The sequence below is a fragment of the Sminthopsis crassicaudata genome, chromosome 3 (genome assembly GCF_048593235.1).
Source record: "Sminthopsis crassicaudata isolate SCR6 chromosome 3, ASM4859323v1, whole genome shotgun sequence".
Lineage (NCBI taxonomy): Eukaryota > Metazoa > Chordata > Mammalia > Dasyuromorphia > Dasyuridae > Sminthopsis > Sminthopsis crassicaudata.
Genome location: NC_133619.1, coordinates 242,154,488 through 242,182,379, shown reverse-complemented (window position 1 = coordinate 242,182,379; position 27,892 = coordinate 242,154,488). Strand labels below are relative to the sequence as shown.

At 34.6% G+C, this 27,892-nt stretch overlaps 1 protein-coding gene across 2 annotated transcripts in view; it reads left to right on the top strand.

Moving 5' to 3' along the window:
- JADE3 (jade family PHD finger 3) overlaps nucleotides 1–27,892 on the top strand; it is a 187,718-nt gene that overhangs the window by 103,216 nt on the left and 56,610 nt on the right. Inside the window, exons 3-4 of one of the 2 annotated variants that reach the window (XM_074300279.1) lie at nucleotides 6,126–6,185; nucleotides 6,987–7,069. In XM_074300279.1, coding sequence (XP_074156380.1) covers nucleotides 6,137–6,185; nucleotides 6,987–7,069 — 132 coding nt within the window. In that variant the 5' untranslated portion in view covers nucleotides 6,126–6,136. Of the gene's footprint in view, nucleotides 1–6,125; nucleotides 6,186–6,986; nucleotides 7,070–27,892 lie in introns of those variants that run through there. The other variant, XM_074300280.1, reaches the window with a different exon arrangement.

The following is a 27,892-nucleotide window of genomic DNA, read 5'->3' as shown; positions in this document are numbered from 1 at the left end:
ATTAGCACCTACGCTCATTTCATCATTCTTTTTTTATCTTTGCCAGGTTGATGGCATAAAGTGATAATCTGTCACAGAGTTGTTTAAATTTCCATCTCTTTATTTATTAATGATTTCCATTTCTTTTTCAAATACCTGCTGAGAATTTGTTTTTCTTTTTCCAGAAATTGCTGTTTGTAAATCTAAAACCCTTATCTGTTGTGAAACAGCTCATAATCTTTATAAATTTGTGTCATATAAATTTTGGAAGTTTTTTTTGCCACCAGTGTTTAATTCAAAGGCTACATATATGTGTATGTATAGATATATACATATATGTTCAGAGATATATACATATATGTAGTTTTTCTTATTTCTAGATGCAAGGAAAGAGATGGGGGTTAAGACAATAAAATATAGTTTAATCAGTATTAGAGAGAATGGTGGAATACCATCAGGACATAGCCACTGGAGGAGACAATATATTTGGGGCTCAACTAATAGAACAATAATTCTGGAGATGATCTTGAGACTTTGATAAGAGAAAGAGCAATAGATGATCTTACATGAGACACCTTCCAAAATTTCCATCCAGGTTATACCAGTCTTTTTTCACTTTAATTAATGTGGAAGAATGTGTCATTCTCACTTAATGGAGCTGTTCAGTGGTATAAATAATGGCTAGGAGTTTTTGAAGGAGGACTAAAGGAGGTATTATTTAGATCATATGATAAGTTTCATTGCTCCAGTGTTACAAGCAAAGGAGTAGCCAATTTGTGAAGTTGCATAGGGCATGTAATTTTCTTTCTTTTAAAAAAATTTTATTAAAGCTTTTTATTTTCAAAACATATGCATAGATAATTTTCAAAATTCACCTTTATAAAATCTTGTGTCCCAAATTTTTTCTTTTCCTTCCCTCAACCCCCCCTCCCCTACACAGCAAATAATCGTATATGTTAAACATGTGCAGTTTTTAAAAACATGTTAAAAATATATTAAATCCAATATATGTGATACATATTTATACAATTATTGTGCTACACAAGAAAAATTAGATCAAAAAAGGAAAAAAATGAGAAAGAAAACAAAATGCAAGCAAATAACCACAAAAAGAATGAAGATACAATGTTGTGATCCATACTCAGTTCCCACAGTCCTCTCTCTAGGCATAGATGGCTCTCTTAAATCACAAGATCTTTGGAACTGACCTCAATGATCTCATTGTTGAAAAGAGCCACATCCATCAGAATTGATCTTTGTATTATCTTGTTGTGGTGTGTTATCTCCTGATTATGCTCATTTCACTCAGCATCAGTTCAAGTAAGTCTCTCCAGGCCTCTCCAAAAATCATCCTGCTGATCATTTCTTACAGAACAATAATATTCCATAACTTTCATATACCACAATTTATTCAGCCATTCCCCAATAAATGGGCATCCACTCAGTTTACAGTTTCTTGCCACTACAAAAAAGGCTGCCACAAACATTTAACATGTGCAATTTTTCTATACATATTTCCACAATTATCAGGGCATAATTTTCTAACACAGAAGTTTCCAAAGGAGTTACAGAAAAAAAAAGCCTTTCAAAAAGGCAATTAAAGAAGCATCTTTAGAGAAGTGAGAATCTATTTTCATAGGTTTTATCTTTTTTGTAGAGAGATTTCCTAAGCTATCACACTTGTTTCCATAAAATGTATTCATGAAGTGTAAAGGGATTAATTATATTTCTCCTAATTTCAAGAATTTGTGCCAGAGAGATCTTAGGAAGACTAATGTTATGAATTCTTCATCATTAGAAAATGGGCATATTGGCAGCTATTAATCTGACTAATGGGCTGCCCCTGTCCTGGTTATCCCTTCTTATCTAGTTGAAGAAGGGTTGCCCCTTCTTATCTAGTTCCTTCTCTGTTTGCACTCAACTTTTTTCTAGAACTTCTTAATCTGTAATTTCCTTGTGCCTAGATTTCCAAATTTTTAGCTAACTGTCATAGGTCTGTGAAAGGCAGATATAGGAAAACAATCAGATATATCAGAATAGGATCTTATATTTTCCTATTATAAACCTGGCTCTCTTCAACTTCCTTAAGCTAGAGTAAAAATGGACCTTTAGAATCTCATCTATCATATTTCCAAAATCTTGGAGCAACTTTTCACAAGAATCAGTGAATAGCATTAAGAGATTGCAATAAATCTGGAATTATGCCCAAAAAGTTATCAAACTGTGCATACCCTTTGACCCAGCAGCGCTACTACTGGGATTATATCCCAAAGAAATACTAAAGAGCGGAAAGAGACATATATGTGCCAAAATGTTTGTGGCAGCTCTTTTTGTTGTAGCTAGAAACTGGAAGATGAATGGATGTCCATCAGTTGGAGAATGGTTGGATAAATTGTGGTATATGAATGTTATGGAATATTATTGTTCTATAAGAAATGACCAGCAGGAGGAATACAGAGAGGCTTGGAGAGACTTAAATCAACTGATGCTGAGTGAAATGAGCAGAACCAGAAGATCACTGTACACTTCAACAACAATACTGTATGAGGATGTATTCTGATGGAAGTAGATATCTTCAACATAAAGAAGATCCAACTCACTTCCAGTTGATCAATGATGGACAGAGGTAGCTACACCCAGAGAAGAAACACTGGGAAGTGAATGTAAATTGTTAGCACTAATATCTGTCTGCCCAGGTTGCATGTACCTTCAGATTCTAATGTTTATTGTGCAACAAGAAAATGATATTCACACACATGTATTGTACCTAGACTATATTGTAACACATGTAAAATGTATGGGATTGCCTGTCATCGGGGGGAGGGAATATAGGGAGGGGGGGATAATTTGGAAAAATGAATACAAGGGATAATATTATAAAAATATATATATAATAAAAAATTAAAAAAAAATACTCCACAGAAATAAAATAAGATTTCAAGAGGGAAAAAAAAAAAAAAAAAAAAAAAGAGATTGCAATAGTACCTTCCTCATAGCTTTCCCTTCCTTTACCTGTTGGAGGTAGGGAGAAAAGTATCTTTTGTTAAGTTACATGGTCTTCAATAGGGTAGGCTGAAAAGGGTATGCTGCTTACAGCATGGATCATCTGGTTTTTCTAAGGAACCCTTTTAAGTTCTAACAATGAAATTTAATAGACACAGTGTCTGTAGTATTAGAGAAGACACAGAAAATCTTCTTAATACAAAGAACTGTTCAAAAAAAAGCAAACACACAAATTGAAGTAGTTAAAAAACCTGACAAAATATTTCATACCTTACTGCGGTAATGAAAATGTACTGGTAAAACTAATGCAGATTTTATAAATTTAGATCTAAGCTTCTCATGAGGGCTTAAAGATAAGAACCCCTGCATTAGGGAAAAAATATGTGAAGAAAATCTTATATTCCTTTTTTCAATTTGGGGCAAGGAGCAAGGAAATAAATATTCAAGAAATTCAAGTTCAGATTTCTAGTAATTTCAATCCTCTGGATTACATCCACAAACCTGAAAATAAAGGACAAGGCTTCTTAGTAGCAGATGAAAATTGCTCACATAAGCCCCCCTTTTTTCAGAGACTCATTCTCTTCCTCTCTTCCTCTGTCCTCTCCCTCTCCTACTCTGCCCTTCTCCCTTCTTTCTTTCTCTCCCCCCCCACATACACATACTCCCTTGTCCTCCCTCACCCTATTCCAAGCATTCTCTTTTCCTTTGCCAAGACAAATGGGGGCTCAGAACTGTTCCTGTCATAAATTTCACGTTGCCATGCTTTGGCATCACTATTTCCACATATTAGTCTTGCTGCATGAAGAGATTGGCATTAGGTGTCTGCACATATTCATTCTTACCAGCTGGACACAAGCTGGGTGGCTTTTTCTGTGCACTGCCTCTTAATTCTCTTCATAACTCCCTAAAGTTCATTGGAAGAAACAATTCAAAACCTCCTTAGGGCTGCTGGCTGTACTCCCTCAGATTTTTCAGGGATCTTTACTGGAACATAATCCAAATCATTCATGCTAATGTTTTCTCAATTTCCTTATTTACTCTTTATAACTCACAATAACACTAATTGGTCACTCCAGACATAACATTGGCATGCTGGCCACAGTCCACTCCACAGTTCTCACTAATGTCCTTACTTCAGTGTTGAGAGAATGTGAAGGGCAGCCTGACTGGTACTGCCTCTTATTTACAAAGATAAGTCCTCTTTGCCTCAGGGATATAGCTACTACTTCTCCATTCCCCAGTTGATAAGTCTGAGTTTCCCTCCGACCAGATCTTATTGCCTTTAAAGTGTGTGTAAAATAAGCCTAATAATATAATAAGTTTGGTTAGAAGTTGTTTTCTGCGACCACCTCCCCACCCTGGTAATTTTATTTCTTCCTAAATTATAGGACAGCACATTAAGACACCCTGAATGGTAGATAGAGGGTTCTTAGGAATGCTACTGGAAGTTGATACTGAGAAAAGGGATGACAACATTCTAAAATTAGTCAGTATCAAAGCAAACAGCCTCCTTGTCTCAGCGTAGTAATAAGTTACCAAGAGAAAGATAAATTATATTCAGTATATTTTTTAACAAAGTAAAAAAGGCAGCAATATATTTTAGATAAATGGCTTAAAATAAAAATTTATCACTAACCTTTTAAGTTTCAGCTATTTGTAAAAATTATTTGAAAATTCACTCTAAAGTAGCAGCTAAATGAAGCAATATTATAATTCCTTTTATATGTGACATGTTAGAGTTGAAAATTAATTCTGTTCCTCTTTAACCTAAAATATTCAAACTTAATCATTTACATTACATATGCTTTGATTATTCCTTATAAATCAAAATAGTTTCTGCTTTTCTGGAACATAATTAATTTTCATGTCTACATTTCACATTACCCAAATCCAACAAGCAATCAAAAGTATTGATAGGTCTAATTCACAGCATTTCATCTTGCTTAAATAAAGTTAGTCTTGAATTTAAAAGGGGAGAGAGGCAAATAGAACTATAATTTACAACTCTAGAAATTATATATCTAAATAGACAGTAGAATTATTAAGTTTTTAATATCTACTTTGGCTTGTTTCACTTTATCACAAATTGTAGTTCCTGACTCACACTGTGTTATAGACATCTTGAGGCCAGTGACCTGCACTTCTGCTTTCTTTTGGCTTCTCGAGGCTTATGATCTTATTTTCTACATAGAGAAATGGAAGTTGTCAACTGACTCAATTTTAATTTTTCACTTTCTCACAGTTTTTGCTTTTATTTTTTTTAAATTTATTTCATTCTTTCCAGTGTACGAATATCCTATATGGGCTTTTATATTTAATGTAATAAACACAAACACAGGAAATACTCTTGTTCCATTTATCTATCACGTGCTTTACTTTCAGAAGGACATTTTGACCTTTAGAATTATTAGACCAAAGTATGATTCACTACTCAGATTAAGGGTTCTTTCTCTGACATTCCTTATAAGTAGTCTAATTATAATTTTAAATGAGGCTAACTGCTCTTCTTTTTACTTGTGGGGGAGAATAAGGGCAGGTGGCTGAAGGGAGATAGTTGACCCCTTTTCTCTTAAGATGAGACACAACTGACTTACTTGCCCTATGTAAGGACAACCTTATCTCTTAGTTCTTTCCACAATGATCCCTTCAATGATAGTATTCTTTCCCCTCTACCCCCCCCCCACTCTACTTCCTCTTTACCAACCTCCCCTGGCAACCCCTTCCTGGTGACTTGCCACTATGGCAACTTTTCCTCTGTGGAGACAACCAGACATGGTCATACATGAGATTACAGCGTATGTTCCTTCATAAATCATTTGGCAGGTTGAGTTGAGTACTCTAATCTGCCCAGACTCTTTCCCTTCTCCCTCCCCCAGTTCCCAGCATTTTAATCTCAGCCCTTGCTGAATGTTTGACACACTTGATGTTTTAATACCCTTTAGCAATAGAGCATTATTCTGGTGATGACTGAAAGTGTGTTTGTACACCTTTAGTTAGTTTTTAGATACTTTGACAAAAGTCCTCCTCTGTATGCTATTTGCCTGCTGTGAATCAGCAGGCTGTACAAAAGAACTTTGATTACTTGCTAGAATGGATGATATCAGTCTTTTTTTGTTTTGTTTTTTCTTTTTCTTTTTCTTCAGGATGCTTCAAGATGAAACGCCACAGGCATCTAAGCAGCAGTGACAGTTCAGACAATGAGAGTAAGTAGTATGTACTAGCAATCTCATGATCTTTCCCCCCCTTGTGGGTTTCCTCCTGTGGTTTGAGGGCAAACAGTTTCACCTCCCTCTATAATTATAAAAGTCGGGGAAGGAGGATTAGAGTTCTGTCTTTGACTTGGTTTAGACTAAATTTTATTTCTATTAGAGAGAGTTAAATAGAAAAACAGAATTTGGACTTTTTAATCTTACAAACCTGGCCTGGTGAATTTGACTCTAAATCCTAATTCCAGCCTAGCCATTTTATTATGGGACCTTGGACAAGCCATTACATGTTAAATGACCAAAGTGTGATCATTTTACCTCTTGGATATAGGGAATAATAATTGTCATCCATCTGTGGGAAATGTTAGTGCTTCAGAAATGTGAAACAGGATGGTTCTTTTTATAAAAGCTAATTGTCCGAGATTTACCTTTTGATAAATTGCAGCGAGTATAATTTTTGCCAGATTCCCTGCTTAACAGTTTCAGTTTTTCCCAGTTTTTCAGGATACTATTTATGTAGGTGTGACTTGAATTGTTGCTTTTCCTAAATAATATGCAGTGTGGTTGCAAAAAAAAAAAAAAAAAAAAAAAAGTACACCCTGTTTTTCAGGCTCAAAAAATACCACTTTTTAATATAGGCTTGGAGGTCATCTGTTAATGCTATTAACCTCTATTAAAAAGATCTTTTGAGTAACAAACAACTTATAATATCTCCTGGGTAAAATAGCAGGTTTGTATTCTTCTGGATGATATTTTTTAAAGTAGTTTATGATGGACTATGTTTTATACTTCACACAGGTCCTTCCACTTCTTTTTCTTCCTGCTCAAAATATAGGAGCAAGTCAAAAACTCCAGCAAAGGAACAAAAGAAACCTGCTGAGGTGAGATCATAAATTCTTCTTGAGTGTGCTCTGGTGATAAGATCAGAGAGGGGTTTTTTGTGGGTTTTTTTTTAATGCTTCCCCCCCTTCTCTGGTTTATCTGAAGTTTTACAGAGTAAAGTGTATGCTTAATGGAGAGCGGTGGGACTGTGTTTCCAGTCGTAAATTATAATTATTGCACCTGGCTAGATAGGATCAAAGCTTTAGAAATAGAAGTGACCTTTAAGATCACTAGTCCAGCCCCCTCATTTTGCAGATGAAATATCAAAAACCTAGGGAGAGTAAAATCACACAAGGTGGGGCAGAGCAGAGATTAAAACCTTGGAATTTTGAATCTTAAATCCATATTCTTTCCATTCTACCTCCCTGCTTCATCCATTAAAGAAGATTATTATTCCCTAAGGGTGGAATAACATTGGGATCATTGCAATCTTGGAAACTGTTTAGATTCTTTGTTGTAGTGAGTATCTTGGAATTGCATACAGGAATTGGCTTAATAAATTAACTGTTTGGGACCTCAGAAGCTATCTGGTCTGACCCCCTCAAACCAAGATCAAGGAAGCTTAACTGCTTTCCAAACATGATCCATTACTACCTGAATTGCTTGGATCACAGTTGAGCTGAGCAAAGATTTCCCTGGTTGAAAATGAAATCAGTTTCTACCAGTAGGAGCCCAGGAGACTCCATACTTTTGTGAGCTAATTAACCCTGATTCTAAGCATTCTCGAGATCTCCTTAGGTTTGGGGCTGCTGGTTCGTAGCCCTAAATTGAATTCTTGGCCCCATTAAGCAGTTAGAAATAAGAAATACTCAGAACTTCTAAGATTCTGAGCCTTGGCTAAGTTAGCCATTCTTATAGTCTAATATATTGCCATCACTTCCCAAACAGATGTTTTGAAATGTTGAGATACCATGTCACAACTTTGTTGAAGCATTATATTTTTTATTATTGAAAATCAGTTCTTTGAGATTAACAACTACGTCTGACTTTGATTTCCTCTATAGCATTTAACATTTTGCTAGATACACATACATATCCAATAAATGATTGTTTGACTTGGGAATATGATCATTCATAATATATTAGCCTTGACAATAGAATAATTTTATGAGTGTTCCTTATATAAATTCATTAGTAAACATTTATTAAATTCCTGCTGTGATGATATCCCTTGAGGATACAAAATCCCTGCTCTCAAGGATGTTGATTTTACTGCATGAAATGTAACAAATGTTAATATATGATCTTAGGACTGAATCACAATCATGAATTTTTTCTCTCATTTTTATGAGACAAATGGTTCTAACCTTAAGGCAGCATACACACACACACACACACACACACCACATACACATGCACGTGTGTGTGTGTGTAGATATTTACAGATGTAGATATGCACAGACACATATATATGTGAGTTATTATTATTAGTTGTTAAATAGCATTAATGGGGGAGACAATAATCCATTATATTAATGTATCCTTTTAATCCCTAAGTAGCTAGAAAATGGAAATATATTTTCTGAATTCATAAAGTAGGGCAGAAACCCTCTCCTTATTTTTCTTAGGGGATTCTAAAAATACACTTCTTTCCCTATTTAGAATCCTTTGAATGAAATGGATATTATCAGATTCTTTTAGTTTATGAAACTTTGCTGAATTGGAAGAGAAATATAACTACCATATCTCATTTTCTATTCTTGCTTATTTCTAAAGATTCAAGGACTGGTGGATAGTAGTATGTATGTAAGCATTTTTGCATTTGTATTATTTAACATGTTTCAATTATCTAAGGTGCTTAGGTGGTTGAACAGTTAGGGAATACAGTACCTATTTATTATATAATGAGGAATTATTTATTATGCAATGAGGAAAAGGAGTTAGGTAATATGAATAATAGAAAACAGAATAGCCCATACACACCTTTACTGTAGGGGAACCCTAAATAAAAGCCCTCAATTTCCTAACTTTGATAGTTACAACCTTAGATCTTATAATGAGTCATGTTTCAGTCATAATTGATCTTATGACAGAGCTCCTCACACAGTGACTTAAATTTAATGGGACTTTTGGAGTATCATAGATTTCTTCTCATAGTAGATCAACATGGAAGCTTTTACTTGTTTCATTTTTCTGAATGAGGTTAATTGCCCCTCCTTATGCACTTTGATGTTCCCCAGGTTCATTGGGCCCACCATACTGCTGCTACATTTAGTGTAAACAGATGCATAATCTGTTTTCTTCCTATTGCAGCTCAGAACTCCTGAAATCAAACAGTGTACCACCCTCTGCATCTCTAGCAGCAAACTCCATCAAGCCATCTCTAACAATGTTTTAAGCACTTGCATGCAATTTTTGTTAACTTAGAATTCTGGTAGTTCACCTGTAGCAGAATTCAGATAAGTCTTTATTCTTATTTTCTTTGTCTTTTTGTTATCCATTCAGACAGGAAAGTCATCTCTTAGGTGAAATGAAACTGTTTAATAAAGCTTCTAACCTCAGAAAAAATATTTTCTCCAAGGATTTTGGGCTCTGTGAAATTCAACTTTGCTTGTAGACACTCTTAAAAGGTGGCACTTGTAAAAGCCTCTGCTCATAAATTACTCTTTCAGGCCTTTTCCTTTGTCCCCAGCCCCTTTCCACATACCTAACTTTTCTTATCTATAGCCCTCTTTTGGCGTTTCTAGAGTTCGTTTTTATCCCCATCTCCTAGCTTCTCCTGTTTGTGGATTGCCTCTAGTTATACTGTTTGTTCTGCAATCTGTAGTCCTCAGGAATTCTGATAAAAAGACTCTCTAGCAATGAATGGAATTTGAATTCTGGTGCCAAACTTCAGATAACCTTCCTGTTGCCTCTTTACTTCATCCAGCTAAAAGGTAGAAATCTTGTGTTTTTAGAGGTGCTGAAGAGAAATGCTGATATGATCCCAGGACCTCCTTGATCCTTCCTTCCTGACTGAAGCCAATTTTACATTTTAATTTTATCCCCCTTGATGAAGAATGTTGCAGAACTTTACTAGAAAGAGAGGAATTGTATCTATTGTGGTGGTGTTACAATCAACTCATTATTCTTTTCTTAGTCTCTAGTCAAATTCAACTGAGTGTCTCCTTTAGTGGTTTGTTTTTAGGGGTGACAACCCTAGGGGTAGCAAATCCCCTGGGAATGAAACTCACATATAAAAGTTATTTTTTTAAATTCATAAGTTGAGAGAAACAGCATTAGTAATTGTTTGACACTTATTCCAGTTTCTCTTTGTTCTCTCTCTTTGGTTGAAGGTAAAAGCGATGCTACTTTAGGCAAAGAAGTAAAGACTTTGAAGTTTATCTTTAAATTCTAGCCTTTTTTTTAAAAAAACTGGAAGATAATGTTGGAGGAGAGCTGTCTTCCTCTGTCTAATCTTTCTCTAGTATCAGAATGAGGAAAATATGTTAAGCATTCATTTTCACTTGTGTTTACATTTAAATAGAAATTTATTCATACTAAAGAGTAACCTCAATCAAAATTTTCATTTTAAAAACTTTTACTCTGAATATGAGAAAAATAAATGTCTCACTTCATTCATCCTCTCTATTACTCTTGTTAATCAAGGACTTATTAGATCTCTTTTCTCTACATTTCATTATTTTAAAATTAAAAGAGACCTTAGTATATACTATAATATGCTATTTTTGGTGGTAGTGATGGGTGGGAATTGGAATTTCGCATCATCATGTCTCCAGACTAAGAATTAGTGATAGGTTTGTTTTGTTTTTTTTTTTTTTTTTTTTTTTTTTTTTTTTTTTTTTTTTTTTTTTTTCCCAGAGATTTTGTAAATAGGATTCATGGTTTTGGTAGAAGTTAGATGATTTAAATTTCTAACTCTGGAATTTCATAACTCTGATTTATTTGAAGATAGAAATAAAAAGATTGGCAGTGAAAATTACTATGAAAGGTCTCTTATGTGCAAAGCAGGTATTGGGAAATATAAAGTAGGTATGGTAATCATTGGGAAATATATAAAGATTTAAATAAGGCACCTTCCCTATCTTCATGAATATTATAGTTCAGTACTAAGATGCAACATAATCACATTGTGTTGCACACAATGCAAGGTAGTGCATTAGAAAATTAAAAATGAAACATTAAGTGAAATAAGGGGGATATTGTGCATGTATGAGAAAGAGACATAAAAAGAGACAAAAAGACAGAAAAGCATACACAGAAACAAACTTACTTGTTCCCTTTATCTGCCATTGTTGCCTTAGTAATCTCCTAATCCTGAATATCTCCCATTATCTTCCTCTCCCTGTTTCTTCCAGTTTTCTAGAGTAATACTAAGGAAATCCCAAAACTATGTTGCCCAGATTCACTATGCATTTTTGCCTAAAGTCACCTAGGCCCTAATGGCTGCGTGATTATCTTTTATTAATCTCTTATCAATACTATTAAGGGCCATCTCTAGTCATCCTGATCTATATCTTGCCATTGGACCCAGATAGTTCTGGAGGAGAAAGTAAGGCTGCTGACTTTGCACAGCCCTCCTTCATTGAAATCCAACTTGCTTATGTATCACTGCATTACCTCCCTGATATCCTAGTGATCTCTTTGAGAACAAAGGACAAACAACAATCAATACCATCACATTCCTTATAGTATGTATTCTAGATTTTCTCCTTTCTGTTGAAATCCCAAAACCTGTTCTGATTTCTAGTCTTATGAGATAATTGGGTATACCATTTTACTCAGAATATTGAGCTCAAACAACTTGAATTTCTTTAGTTCAATCTCCCTTTCCCTCCCAAGATTATTGCCACTGGGAAAAAAAAATTGTGATAGCTGATTCATGTGGAGCTGACCTTATTAATCTTCATTTCTGTGTTTAGAAGGTCACTCAAGTAACTAAATATCTTCATTTTGAGATAGTCTATAATCATGAAAGAAATTAAAGAATCATTATGGGAAATAGGAAGGGAAGGGATATTATCCCATGAGCAAACTATAAGTGGGGGTTTCCATGATGAGTTGGATGGAACTTCAGAGTGAAGTAAACAAATATATGTTTGTTGAGTGCAAAAAGAAAAAAAAAGGAACCCAAATAACATACTGAGACACTAACTGTTTGACTCTGGACAACTCAATCTCCCTATATTCCATTTTCTCTAATTATAAAATGAGAATGTTGAACTTATTAGTCTCTAAGGTTCTTTCCAATTCTGAATCTATGATCTTATAATTCGAGTTTTATGTAAACTGTATAGACAATTAACTAAGATATATTTATGCAACTTTAATGGTGGTGCAGTGGATAGAGCACTGGCCTTGGAGTCAGGGGGACCTGAATTCAAAATTGGTCTCAGATACATTAACTGAGACATTCTGAGAAAGTCATTTAACCTTGATTGCTTCGAAATTAAACAAAAAAGAGTTTGCTGTCTGTGGTTTTATAGTTAGTAAAGGTTATTGATGACAATAGTTGCATAGCTGAGAGTGATTTAGTGGCTACGAAGTTAGAAAGTCCTGAGTTCATGTCCTACCTTGACACACTGGCTTTTGTGATCATGGGCTAGTAACATCCTCACAGTGTCCCTGGCAATACTTTTAAGCCTGTAAATTTTCTGAAGGAAGAGGTAGTTTCATCACATCCTCATCCCTCAACGAAAATATTGTATAGAGTTGTCAAATTTTAGAGCTAAAAGATATCTTAGAAATCATCTAGATAAGCCTCCTCATTTTATAGAGACTAAGATCCAGAGAGTGTATTGCTTTGTCCAAAATCATACTAGATCTATAAATGCTTTCTGCATGAGCTTGTTTAGGATGTTAATTTCTCAAGCCAAATGTTATTTCCACTATATAATAAAAATGCTTTTATGTTAAGGGTTTGTTGGAAGTAGAGAAGGAAGAAGAATTAGAATGATTACAATATCCTCATGATATTTTGGGGAGAAAAACAGGGCAAGCCAAAGGAACTAAGATTGGAAAGAATAGTCAGAAACACTCTAATTAGGCTGTAATGTAGGGTGGTAGTAATTAAAGCCACCAAAATAAGAACCAGAGTATTAGTACCTTCTAATTCCATTTAAGATTTGTTAATGCAATCAATAAAAAATACACCTGCACTATGAAAAGAACCATGATCCTAGGGACTAGAGTACCAGGTCTGTTACTGACCTGGTCTAATGTGGCCTCGAGTTGAGTGAAGGGATGTGGTGTGGTGTAGGAGGAACATGGTCTACATGACTAGAGATTAATTTTTGACTTCAGTCTCTCATTATCACCATCCAATTGCTAAGTCTTATTGCTTCTTCCTCCACACCAGAGGTCATGTTGATCATTTATTCATGTAGCCACTCCCCAAGTTCATGTTTGTTTTTTTTTACCTCACTTGAAGCATTATGGAAGTCTGTATTTTTAATTGATCTCCTGGTTTTCAGTCTCTCCCCAGTCTACTTCATCCTCCTCCCCTTGGCTGCCAAAGTAATCTTCCCAAAGCACAAACCTGACCAAAGTACTCTTAACTATTTCTGCCTCCTTTCAATTTCCAGAACTTTTCTGTGGTTTCTTCTTGTCTCTTGGATAAAACACACTCCTGCTTTGGCCTTTAAATCACATCATAGTCTGCCTCCAGCCTTTCTAGTCTTGTTTCACCCACTCATTCTTTATACTCTCTACATTCCTTCAACATTGACTTACTTCTTGTTCTTGAAAGTTAACATTCTATCTTTGTCTTCTGTATTTTGGCAGAAGCAATCTCTCATGCTTAGAAGTCATTCCTTCATTTCTATCTCTAAGAATCCTTAGCTTTCTCCAAGGCTCAACCCAAATTCCTATTCCTCCTGTCCTCAGATCATCCTGTATTTTACTATCTGTTTACATGGTATATTCCTCAGTGGATTCTAAGCTCCCTGAGGGCAGAAATTATTTTTTTTTCTTTCTTTCTTTTTTAAAATTTTTGTTTCACTAGCCTCTAGCAAAATGCTTTTCACTTTAATTGTTGAATTAAATTATATGGCTTTAGGCATAGGACTTTCCCTTTCTAGGCTTCAGTTTTTTTGTAAATTGAGGATGTTAAAGAAGGAAACATGTTTATTAAGTCTCCTCTGTGCTAGGCACTGTACTGAGCGCTTTACAAATTTTACATCTTATCCCACCTGATCCCCACAATAATACTGGGAGGTAGATGCTATTATTATTACCGTCTTACAATTGCAGAAACTGATACTTAGGTTGAATAACTTGCCTAAAGTCACAGTGCCAGGAAGTGTCTGAAGTCAAATTTATCTAAAGGCCAAACATTATATTCTAATTTCATAGTGCCTGGGTTCTTTTTTTTCTAAAAATACAGTGAAATTTTAATTTATTGTGATAACAATAAAAACCTGTTTTCCCTAATCTTTTTTTTCCTTAAGTACCATTTTATTTTTCTAAATACATGCAAACATAGTTTTTAGCATTCATCTTTGCAAAACTTTGTATTCCACATTTTTCTTGGTCTTTTCCCCTTGCCCTCTCCCTAAGACAACATGCAATTCAATATAGGTTAAACTTGTGCAATTTTTCTAAACATATTTCCATATTCATCATGCTGAGCAAGAAAAGTCAGATCAAAAGGGAAAAAACACGCAGAAAAAAAAATCCCAAGCAAACAAATAACAAAAAGGCGAAAATGCAATGTTTTGATCCATATTCAGTCTCCATAGTTCTCTCTCTGAATGCAGATTGCACTTTCCATCACAAGTCTTTTGGAATTGTCTTGAATCACTTCATTGTTGAAAAGATCTCTTTTATCTTGTGTGTGTTGTGATACTGTTTGGAAAGAACACATACAAAATCTAATTCTTACATCTAGAACAGCTAGGTGGTGCAATGTGTAGAGTCCTGGACTTGGAATCAGGAAAACTTATCTTTATGACTTCAAATCCATCCACTTCTGTGCAGTGCAAATCACTTAATTCTGTTTGCCTCAGTTCCTCTTTTATAAAATGAGGCAGAGAAGAAAATGACAAACTATTCCTATATTTTTGCTAGGAAAACCTCAAAAATGGATCACAGAGAGTCAGATATGCCTGAAACAATCATCCCAAAATGTTATTTATTACATCTCACACCACAAGATCCTAGATTTAAAGCTAGAGGGGACCTTTGAGGCCAACATTATACAGTGAATATATAATTCTTATATATTATATAATATATTCTTGGAATCAAGAAGGTCTGAATTCAAATTTTGCCTCAAGCCTCTCTGAATATCAGTAAAGTCAGCTGTGGAGTTGAGGATTCATTTTGATGATTTTTAATTATAAATTTATGACCCTATTTCCTATTTCACTGCTGAAAAAACTGAGAGCAGAGTGGTTAAGTGTATGAACCTAAAATCTCTTGGGATTTGAATCTATATCCTTTGACTCCAGAGGCAGTATTCTTTGTACCATATCATGCTACCATACTGAGATAAATTTCATTATTGATAAAATTCCATTGAGATTTATCATTTCATTGCTTAATATGATGAGAAACTAGATCAGATGCTGAAATAGAAAAATCTTATATTTGATTTTTCTTTTTACCTTATCCTAATAGTTCATTAGAAAATCGTTCTACTTTATTGAACCCTATTAATCATTTTTGAAATCAGAGACCAGTAAAAACATTCTCATTGAAACTCTGGGTATATAGCCTTTTATTCGAAACTTTGTAGCCTTACTGCTTTTCCCCATCATTACCTTATTATTTTTCAGTCATGCCTGACTCTTTGTGACTATGTTTGGGGTTTTCTTGGCAAAGATACTGTTAGTGGGTTGCCATTTCCTTCTCCAGCTTATTTTACACATGAGGAAAGTAAGGCAAACAGAATTAAATGACTTGCCAAGCTAGTAAATGTCTGAGTGTGGATTTGAACTCAGGAAGGTGAATCTTCCTGATTCCAATACTAGTATTCTATTTACTGAGCCATCCAGCTTCTCTCTGACCATTACGTCCTACCTCCTGGTACCAGTTATCTTTGAACCAGTTACAGTAGCAGATCATATCACTTTTTAAAGTAATATTCAGTAACCTCGTTCAGTCCCAGCCTCCCCTTTCTAAGAGGCAAATACTAGTGAGGTATTACTTTGAAATGAGTAGTACTGGGAAGGCAGCTATGTTCATTGTAAAATAATAAGACACTTGAATTTGGAGTCTACAGACCTGGGATTGAATCCTGTCATTGTTACTTTGTGAACTTGGGTTAGTTCCTTCACTTCTCTAACATTCCTTCAAATTCTTACAATTTTCAAATGTATTTTTTTTCAAATGTATTTTTTTAAATTACTTCATCTGCCTCAAAATCCACATATGAAACAATATTCCATAAATTCCTCTTCTTTGCTTATAAGTTCCATAGAAAACACCTTTTTTAGTACTTCTAAAACTCATTTTTCCTAGGGGTCTCTTCAACAATCTTGATCATCCTCAGTCTGGCTTTTAAATGCCCTGACAGTCTAACTCTATTTCTTATTTACTCTTACATATTTATTGTTACTTCTCTTCATCTACTCAATGTTCCATTAAACTGACTTGTTTGTAGTTCCTCCATATTCTTTGTCAATACTGTCTCTTTACACAAGGCTGGTCCTGTGTTCGGAATGTGTTTTCCTTTCTCAGATGTTTCTCAGAATCCCTTACTTCCATCAAGGATCAGTTCAGATGTCGCTGTTCACATTTGTTTCATCAGCTGTAAGAGTTATTATTGTCCCCCCAGATGGCTTTGTATTTATTTGATATAATTTTGGTTTTTCTTATCTATATATATAGTCTTCTAACAGATTATAATCTCCTTGAAGACAGGACTGTGTCATTTTTGTCTTTGTATCCCTTTAGGATCATTCTTAAATATTGTGGGCATTTAACAAAGAGTTTTTGAAGTTAAATTGAATCAAATCCAAAACCAGAAAATACTTAACAAAAGCCTTTCTGCTGTTGCCGTATTTATTACAAAGACTGTGATAACACTGAGTTGAACCTATTTACTCTTACTTTACAAACAATTCTAGTGAATTTTATTATATCATTCCTAGAATTATTGGATGTTAGAAGCAGCAGGTCTGAAGGGATGAGGATGCTAGAGACAAATAGTGAAAGCAGCTTAATACTATTATAAGAGGAAAAGGGGGAAAATTTTAAAATGAGACCTCCAAACTCACAAAGCATGACAGTCTAAGGCTATTTATCAAGTAGCCTCACACACCTCCATATTCCCTGAGGGCATCACTATATTATAACATTATAGAAATTGATGTTCATGATGACGATCCTGAGTCATTAAGAAAAAGTTAAATTATCTTCAATACACCTAATTTCAGAAGTCAGGGAAGCGTGTAATACATTCTAGAAAGGTTTTCATCAAAAATCATTAAATTTTTTACATTTTAGTGCTTAAAAGAATGTTACATTTACTTGGAAATGAACTTCTGTGGAATACCTTATTATCTACTATGACTTAAAGTCAGGAAAACTGGGTTTGAATTCTAACTCTACAGCTAAGTAACTGTGGAGTCTTTGACAAATTAATTCAACCTCTATGAGCATATTTCTTCATCTATACAATAGAAATAATAATCTTTGTGGAAGGACCTCACAGATGAAATGAGAAAATGTTTATAAAGCTCTTTTAACTGTGAAAAATAGTATAAATAGAAACTATTGTTATTATTATGAAATAGTACTAAGGAAGAAAATTATTTAGGGTGCCAAGCATTTGTATTGCTATAAGCAGCCATTGGAATGCTTCCTTATCAAGTGTTATTGCTACTATGGTCTCTAAACTTTAGCCTTTGCCTGAACTATACCACTACGGTGCATATGCCCCAAAGATGCTTTAAAAAAGCAAACCCCTTAGATGTAGTTAAAAAATACATATAGTAGCACTCCTGGTGGTGGCAGCAAAAATTAGAAACAATGGGTTTCCATGGACAATGATTAGACAAATTGTGAATACAATAAAATAATTTTATCTTCTCTTAAAAACTACAAAATGGGAAGATTTCAGAAAAGTATTCTTCAATGGTTACCATGTTCATACCTCTTTAAACTTTGACCATTTCAACAATTTTGAACCTTCAATGGCAGCTCTGGGGAGAGCTCAGAGCTACCCTTGCAATATCCCATATGTGATTTACCTCACTCCATTTTCCATTGTGCTCTCCAAAATGCCTGCTTTCATAAGCAGCAAACTTGATTTCATCTTAAATCACTTTCTTCTCCTTCTAGTTTCTAGCTCTCACTAAGACATGTTTTATCTTAATTCCTAGCCCTTCTTTCCAGTAGTAGCTGTACTTTCACTCATACCCCCTTGATTCACTGGCGTAAGTAGAGGAATTGAAATAATCTTTTATTCCCTAATGTTATTTCCAAACTCTCTACCACTGGTGCTCAGTTGACTTCTCCCCTTTTCATGTTCTTTCAATCAAAATTTATCACTCAGTTCAAATTCTGGTCACTATTATCTACTAAACCATAAGACTTTCACCTTTCTTCCTAAAGTATAGTGCCTATCCCTATATATTCTCATCCTTATATATATATTGATACTCCCTCAAATATACCCATTACCCAGTTCTTGTTCAGCTGGTCCATTTCACTTCATCTATACACAGAAATGGTTGAACTCTTGATTTTGCCATCATCTCAAGTGTTTCACTTTCACGAACTCTGAAATTCCTTTATTTGATCAAAAAAAATTTTTTACCATTCTATTTTTCCTTGTGAGTTCTCTGTTATTTGTTCTTTCGATGACTTTCAATCTTTCCTAGATTATCATCCTGTATACTGACTACAATGTCTTCTCTTTCCTGTCCTACCTGCTTGATAAAACAGTTCAAGTCTATATTGCCCTTGGTGCTCATATCTCTTATCCCCTTGTCCTATCATTAATTATACCTTGCCAACCCCTAACTTTGGGTTTTCTCCCCATCCTCCACTTCCTAACCTATTCAGATTGCCAAACAGATGTAAAAATCACAAAACTGTGCTGAGGCCACTACACAATTATACTACTTAATTTGGACTGGACCATCACTGCAAGAAGTCAATCCTTTTATTTACTCTTTAACTCATTGCATTCACTACTCCAGACTTTTTCATTCTTCCTAAAGCTTCACTGATATTCTCTACCTCAAACTTCTCAGCTGAAGACTTTGCCATATGCTTCACTTAAAAAATTGAAGTCATTTATCAAAAACTCACTCTTCTCTCTATATCCTGTTTCAAATCACTCAGATGCCTTCCATGACTATCTTCTGCTATCTCTGTTTCTCTTGAAAGAGGTAGCCTCTTTTTCCTTGCCAAAGCAAAATCCTTTGCATTCATCCTTTCTACTGGTTACTTCCCTGCTATAATAAATGCTCATATTTTCGTCATCCTTGAAAAACTTTCATTTGATTTATCTAAACCTATCTAAACCATTCTATATCTTTCTACACTTTTGTGGCTAAACTTGAGAAGGTTGTCTACAGTTGGTGCCTCCCCTTCTTTTCCTCTACACTCTCTTCACTCTGACTTCCAATCTCATCATTTGAATGAAACTACAATTTCAACATCTGTTAACAGTGATAATCTCTCAACTGACAAATCTAATGGCTTTTTTTTTAATCTTCATCTTTCTTGATTATCTCTTTCAATTCTCCCAGACTTGAAACATTGATTTTATTCTTGACTCTTAACTTTCATTCACCCCACAGGCCTCTTGTTGGCAGCAACTGTGGGGTTTTTTTTGGGGGGGTTTCTTTTTTTGTATCCCCAGCACTTAGCACTATGTGTACATATTCAGTACTAGTTTAATGCTTGTTGATAATCGACCAGCTGATATGAGTAGATATACCCAAGAAATGAAAATGGCATTTAAAATGCCATTGAATTCAAATTAATTACAGTCACCAACCTTGCTCCCAGAGAAATTTAGTTGGGGGACTATGAGTACAGAATGCTGCATGTACTATCAACCTTCAACTCTTTATTGGTTGACTCAATTCTTGTAGAATATGATTCCTATATTGGGAAGTCATTCTAATATTGTAAAAAGGCATAGATAAAATTTTTTGTTAACAAGAGAAAGAGAAACCTTTTTGTACATTTTAGTGATCACTGGTATTAGGAATAGCTCATTACAGAAAATTTTCTTTAATAAAACCTCATAAACTGCAACAAAAATAATTTTTCTTTAAAAAGAGAAAAAAACATTGTTTCTTTTTTCATGGTTATTTTCTCCCAGGAGATTTTCATTTTATAGTCAATTAAATATTTTAAGCTTTAAGCTGATATCAATTATAATTACCCCTATCACATGGACAGAATAAGATTTTCTTTTGTGTGACACAGGGAAATTAAAGTTTCATTCCAGCTCTAAGATATATTATGCAGAGATGAAGCTACTACTTTTCTGAGTAGTTGACCATTGAGGAAACATTAATTAGCAGAGTGGTCTAGAATGTATGTTACAGCCAAAAGATCCTGATTCAGCAAGAAGGAAAACTCTCTCTGAAGGGCATATTCATTTTGCTAGCCTGGCAGGTTAAATATTGATGTTTTAATTGAATTCATTCCTGGTTTTTGCTGATTTTCTAAGTGGCTAAGATGAGCATAGGCTATTGGACTTCACTGATGCATATCTTTGATACTGGGCATTATAGCCTGTAAATCCCCTTTTGACTATATATAATCTTATATCTGGTAAACAGAAAGGAACTTTCAGGGACTTTTGGGGGAAACTACAGATATGAACAAGATAACTGGGTAACTTTAAAAAAAAATTCTCAACTCAGTTACCTAGAAAGTTATGATTTGTGGAAGTCTGTGGCTCCCTGTTCATAGTCTTTAGTTTGAGAACAAATTAAAAACTTTTTTAATTTTTGAAGTATCTTCATTACTGTTGTCTGATAAAGGCAATGTGAGCATTATACTAATAGAGCTTTTTGTTTATAGAACTGTGCATTCAGACTTCTATGAGTTTAGTGTTTGATCCAGCTGCCATTAGTTGTTAATATGCAGGGATTCTTAACCTGTAGTCCCTGGACTTTTTATTTTTCTTTAACATTTTATCAAATACATTTCATCATCATCATTTTCCTTTGCAATATGGATATTTTATTTCAATTATTTAAAAATGTTATTCCAGGAAAAGGGGTTCATAAGCTTCACTAGACTGCCAGAAGCATCTGTGACACAAAAAGGTTAAGAACTTCTTTCCTTGGAGATAATAAAAGCAGGTCACTGTGGCCCCAATTAAAATCTTTGTTGTTGTCATTTTTTCAATTGTGACTTCAGATAGAGGCTAGCTGTGCAATCTTGGGGCAAATTCCTGATAATCTCTATTTGCCTCAAATGAAAAATGAGGATATTAATAATACCTACCTCCCAAGATTGTTGTGAGGATCAAAAGGTAATATTTATTAAATGCTTAGCATAGTGCCTGGCATGTAGCAGATGCTATGTAAATGCTTATTCCCTTATCACCTTTCCCTGGAATTCCATCATTTACCATGAAAAAAGCAACCATTTTCAAAAACAAAGAGACATCATAATCTCTTTGAAGATAATTTTATCTCAAAACGTTATTCTATCATGCAATACTTGATATAGATATTTCTCATAAGACTTAAGAAGAATAGATTGTAGGGGGGTTGGAGATTAGACCCCTGATTTTACTCTTATTGAGAGTTCCAGGTATAGAAATTCTTTCTCCCAATGCAGATCAGAAATTCTGTAAATTAAAGGCTTAGACAGTTGCCTAGAGCAAGGATATGAAACTCAAAGAAAAATGGGACTTCTAAGATATATGTGCAGAAATCTTTGTGAGCAGTAGATTGACTTAGAAAACCACAGATTACTATTATATTTGCTTTACTGTATTTTTTACTAATTTTAAAAAACTATTTCTTGGTTACATTTTAATGCGATTTGGGCCATAATATGGCCCAAACTGATGACAGGTTTTTTTGTTTTGTTTTGTTTTGTTTTGTTTTGACACCTTTGGTCTAGAGCACTGAGAAGTACAATCACAGATGTAGTTCTTATGTCAAGGCTTTGCTTCTTTTTAACTGTATATATACTTAAGGTGGACCACTAGGATTGCAATGGATAGAGCCAGGCCTAGCATCAGGAAGACCTGCCTCAGTTCAGATTCAGTCTCAGACTAGATGTCTGATACTGGGCAAGTCACTTCTCCCTGTTTGCCTCAGTTTCTTCCTGTGTAAAATCAGCTGGAGAAGGAAATGACAAAACCACTTTATTATCTGGTAAAAGAATCCCAAAGAGTCAGACATGACTTGACTTAATAACATGCTTAAGATCATTGTTCACACTTCTTTTCTGATGTGGGGGCTTCCATTCCTACACCTTTCATACCATGAATAAAATTTCTTCTCTGGGTATTATGAGCTAAGAACTTAGGGGGCCAAAAAAGCTTGTAGAATACTGAACCACTCATGCTAAAGTATGAAGTTTAGATCCGATAGTCTTTAAAAGGGCTGTTCTGTAAGGTTTTAACCAGTCTGAAGGGACTTTTCCCTACAAAGAAGGAAGAGAAAATCACTATGCAGTTGTCTTATTTGTTTTGGCAAAACTGCTAAAGAAAAATATGTATCACTTCATTTGAGTACCTGTTATAGGAATCGATTCCCATATCCAAGCTCTCATCCCTAATGGTTTAAGTATTTCTAAAATAATAGATGAAAGCCATGTTCCATAGACTTTTCTTTTTTTCTTTTTTTTTTTTTCCTTTCATCAGCCTATCTAGGGCTTCTGAGTTAATCTAACAAAAATGTATGACTATTGAGCTGCTTAGTAAATATGCAGAGGGCTTTGCAAGCTACTTCAAAACTACACAGCAGGATTTTATAAGTTGCTACATCAAGTATGAAGGCATTACAGCTATAACATGATATCCTTTTGCTAAGCTATTCAGTATCTGGAATAATTAAGGAGAAAAATACAGTTCTACTTAAGCAAGTTTTTTTTTTTGAAACTATAGATGAAAATAACAAGTGATATGTTTTAATGAGTTGCCAGTTTTAAATACTATAGAATTCAGGGGTACTCAGACGGATTTGAATGTTCATTGAACTTGGGTGGGGAAAAATTGTGTCTTTATTTTATTGACCTCTAGTTGAAAGTTAGCATGTCCTTTCCTTTATGAATTTCTTTCTCGTGGTGTTAGGAACTATTTATGGTCTAGGGAGACCTGTAGAACATTGAGCTATAACAAACTTTGTTTGCAATCTTCATTAGACTGCCACAATGGTCCCTGTCATTAAAGTGGTTTAGAACACCTGTCATACATCATCATTTTTAGAAAATGATTAGATTTATTTATGAGCAAAAGTAAGATGACAAGAGTGGGATAAAGAATAGTAAATTTTGTTATGTTAAACCTTTCTTAAAGAGGATTTCTCACAGTTCTGGTTTGTTTTTTTTTATATGAATCACAATTTTGTAGGTTTCAGCTGCCACCACTGTTTCACCAGAGAAGAAAATTGAATTCACTTCAATAGCACTTGAAAATAAAATTGCCTGAGGGTCAGAATGACTTTGTCAGGGCGAAGGTGATTCAGTATTTGTACCCAGCTAATCTAGGACACAGGGTTTTGTTGTTATTTTTGGTAAAACATCTTTTAATCAGATAAATTTGTAGTGTTATTTCATAGAATATGATTTAATCATATTTAAGTTTTACTTTCCTCTAGACTTAGCTCAGTCATACGGTGTTCTCAACTAAATTAAATTGGCCAAGAATCTCAGAGAGGAGATATAGTTTTTTATTATTATCTTGTACCAGTATGTTTATATCATTTCTCTTTTTCCTAAGATGTTCAGGTCATTCTATTCCTTTTAAATCTTCCACACTAGAAGTAACCATGGCAGAGGAGGGAGATTTGGTTTGTTTCAAACTGAGAAGTAGGATAAATTGCATATTTCATTCAGACATGATTGTTTGATTTTAACACTGTTCATTCTATAAATGTCCTGGATTACATGCATATCTATGATTGGAGAGAACTTCTGAATCAGTGAGATCGTAAATTGGTTTTGACATGTATTCTGTCATTAATCATCAGTTGAAATGTTTCAATACAAATGCTAAGTGTTTATTGTTTTGTTATATTAGGCTGAGTGTTTACCATTTATGTTCCACTGAAATCAGTTTAACCTTATTACTACTGTTTTCTGAGAAAAGGAACTGAAACATGTCTAGGTCCCTCTCTCTGTCTCCGATAGACTTGATGGGTGGTCAAAAGAGTATCAAACTTATGTTTTGCTGGACAAATCCAGTTTGTAACTCTGCAGCTCCAAATTGGGGTGAGGGGGGGAAGACTAAAGGAAAGGAGGGAAGGATTTAAAGATGAATTATAGAAACTTTTGTTCTGCCCTCATGATCCTTAGGAATATAAGAAATCTTATCTCTTGCCTAAGAGTTTAGTAGGCTTCTAGATTATAACAGAAACCAAAGAAAGGACTTTTTTTTTTTTTTTTTTTTTTTTTTTTGCCATTAACATATGTTAGGAGGACTTTTAAAAGATTATCTTCGGGGCAGCTAGATGGGAAGTGGATAGAGCACCATCCTTGAATTCAGGAGGACCCGAGTTCAAATGTGGTCTCAGACACTTAACACTTCCTAGCTGTGTGACCCTGGGCAAGTCACTTAACCCCAGCCTCAAAAAAAAAAAAACCAACAACAAAAAAAGAAGCAGCAGCAGCTCACAATCTACAAGATTATCTTCCCCAAACTATGCTACAACAGTTATTGTGCCTACCCTTTGATCCAGTAGTACTATTCAGCCTATACCTCAGAGAAATTAAAGGAAAAAAGAAAGATATAGACACCCCCCAAAAAATCTATCTTTTTATGGGGGGGAGGGGAATCCTGAAAACTAAAGAGGTGCCCATTAGTTGGGGAATGGTTGATAAAATTGTATCATAGGAATGTTTATTATAAGAAATATCAAGAGGATGGTTTCAAAGAAACATGAGAAAACAAAACAATGTAAAATGAGCTGAACTAAGAGAGCTTTTTTTTTTAAGCTTTTTATTTTTAAAACACATGCACAGATAATTTTTCAACTTTGACCCTTGTATAACCTTGTGTTCCAAATTTTCCCCTCCTTCCCCCCACACCTTTCCCTAGATAGCAAGTAATCCAATATATATTAAACATGTTAAAATACATGCTAAAGTCAATATATGTATACATATTTATACAATAATCTTGCTACAAGAAAAATCAGATAAAAAGGAAAAAAATGAGAAAGAAAACTGAATGCAAAGAAACAACCACAAAAAGAGTGCAAATGCTATGTTGTGATCCACACTCAGTTCCTAGTTCTCTCTGGGTGTAGATGATTCTCTCCACCACAAGATCATTGGAACTGGCCTGAATCATCTCATTGTTGGAAAGAGCCATATCCATCACAGTTGATCATTGTATAATCTTGTTGTTGCTGTGTACAATGAGCTCCTAGTTCTGGTCATTTCACTTAGCATCAGTTCATGTAAGTCTCTCCAGGCCTTTCTGAAATCATCCTGTTGGTCATTTCTTACAGAACAATAATATTCCATAATATTCATATACCATAATTTACCCAATCATTCTCCAACTGATGTTCGTCCACTCAGGAGAGCTAACTTTTTAACAGCATTATAAAGTTTAAAAAAAAAACCCTTTAAAAGATTTAAGAGTAAGGTAATTCATATTAGTCCTGGGAGGATCAGCCAAAGGTAATGAATCATATCTGTCTAGAGATTTAGGAACTAATCTTTGCCCACAGAGTATAGTAGAATTGTTGTGGTGCATCTTTACTAGCAAGTTCTTATCTTGCAATTGGACTTGAATTTCCCTGTTGGAAGAATCAGTTCTGTCATCACTTAAAGAGGGTTTTTTCCAAGTGAGACAAATAGTAGTAGTTCCAAGTGAGCCCAGGAGAGCTGATGTCCTCTTGCTGAAGAAAATATGTTATCTTATTTGGGAGACCTTAGCACTTTAGGGCAGTATTGGTGGTGAAGAAAACTTGAGACTTACTTTTGGCAAAGTCCCAAAGGAGATTAGCACCTTCACATAAAATCATTTATTGGACTGAATACATACAACTTATAAGTGACTAATTCTTACAGGAAAGTTTTTCTCCCACCTATATGTTCCATCACAGTGAGTTCAGGACACATGGTGACTATGATGTTTGAAATGCACCTAAGTTTCTCCTATAGTAGCAGAGAAATTATTTCTGTAAGAAGGGAAAGACAAGGACATTTTGATAACAGTACTAAGTTTCAGGGCCAGATCTGAAAATTACAGATTATCCTTTAATAGATAACAGCAAAATAAGACTCCCTAAATTCTGATACTGAGTAAAAAGTCAGAACTCTTTTTGGAATAGATGATTTGTACATTTTAAATTCCCACTGTTTAAGGAGTATAATACCAGAATTATGGTCTGATAAATGAGAAATTTGCTTTCTAAAAAAGGAAATGAACAGAACCAGGAGGTCATTGTACATGGCAACAAGATTATAAATTGATCAACAATTCTGATGTACGTGGCTCTTTTCAACAATGAGATGATTCAGGCCAGTTCCAATGATATTGTGATTAAGAGAGCCATCTACATCCAGAGAGAGGACTGTGAAAACTTATTGTGGACCACAACATAGCATTTTTGTTCTTTTTGTTATTGTTTGCTTGCATTTTTTTTCTTTCTCATTTTTTTCCTTTTTGATCTGATTTTTCTTTTTTTTAAATATATACATTTTAATAGTTTTTATTTACCAGATATATGCATGGGTAATTTTACAATATTGACAATTGCCAAACCTTTTGTTCTAATTTTTCCCCTCCTTCTGCCCCTCCAGCCCCCGATGGCAGGTTGACCAATACATGTTAAATATGTTAGAATATAAATTAAATACAATATATGTATACATGTCCAAACAGTTGTTTTGCTCTACAAAAAGAATCGGACTTTGAAATAGTGTATAATTAGCCTGTGAAGGAAATCCAAAATGCAGGCGGACAAAATTAGAGAAATTGGGAATTCTATGTAGGGGTTCATAATCATCTCCCTGAGTTCTTTTGCTGGGTGTAGCTGGTTCAGTTCATTACTCCTCTGTTGGAACTGATTTGATTCATCTCATTGTTGAAAATGGCCACATCCATCAGAATTGTTGATCTGATTTTTCTTGTGCAGCAAGATTATTGTATAAATATATATACATATATTGGATTTAACATATATTTTACCATGTTTAACATATATTGGATTACTTGTCATCTAAGGAAGGTGGTGTGGGTAAAGGGGGAACACAAGGATAATTGAAAAATTATCCATCCATGTTTTGAAAATAAAAAAGCTTTAAAAAAAAAAAAAGAAGAAGTAAAACAATAGAGGTAATAGGTCTGAGAGATTCCAAACTGGTTTTAAATTTTGATGCTCTAATTTGGAACTATGCCCAAAAAGTTATCAAACTGTGCATACCCTTTGACCCAGCATTGCTGCTATTGGGCTTATATCCCAAAGAAATACTAAGAAGGGGAAAGGGACCTGTAGGTGCCAAAATGTTTGTGGCAGCTCTTTTTGTAGTAGCTAGAAGCTGGAAGATGAATGGATGTCCATCAATTGGAGAATGGTTGGGCAAATTATGGTATATGAATGTTATGGAATACTATTGTTCTGTAAGAAATGACCAACAGGAGGAATACAGAGAGGCTTGGAGAGACTTACATCAACTGATGCTGAGTGAAATGAGCAGGACCAGGAGATTGCTGTACACTTCAATGCTGTATGAAGATATATTCTGATGGAAGTAGATATCTTCAATATAAA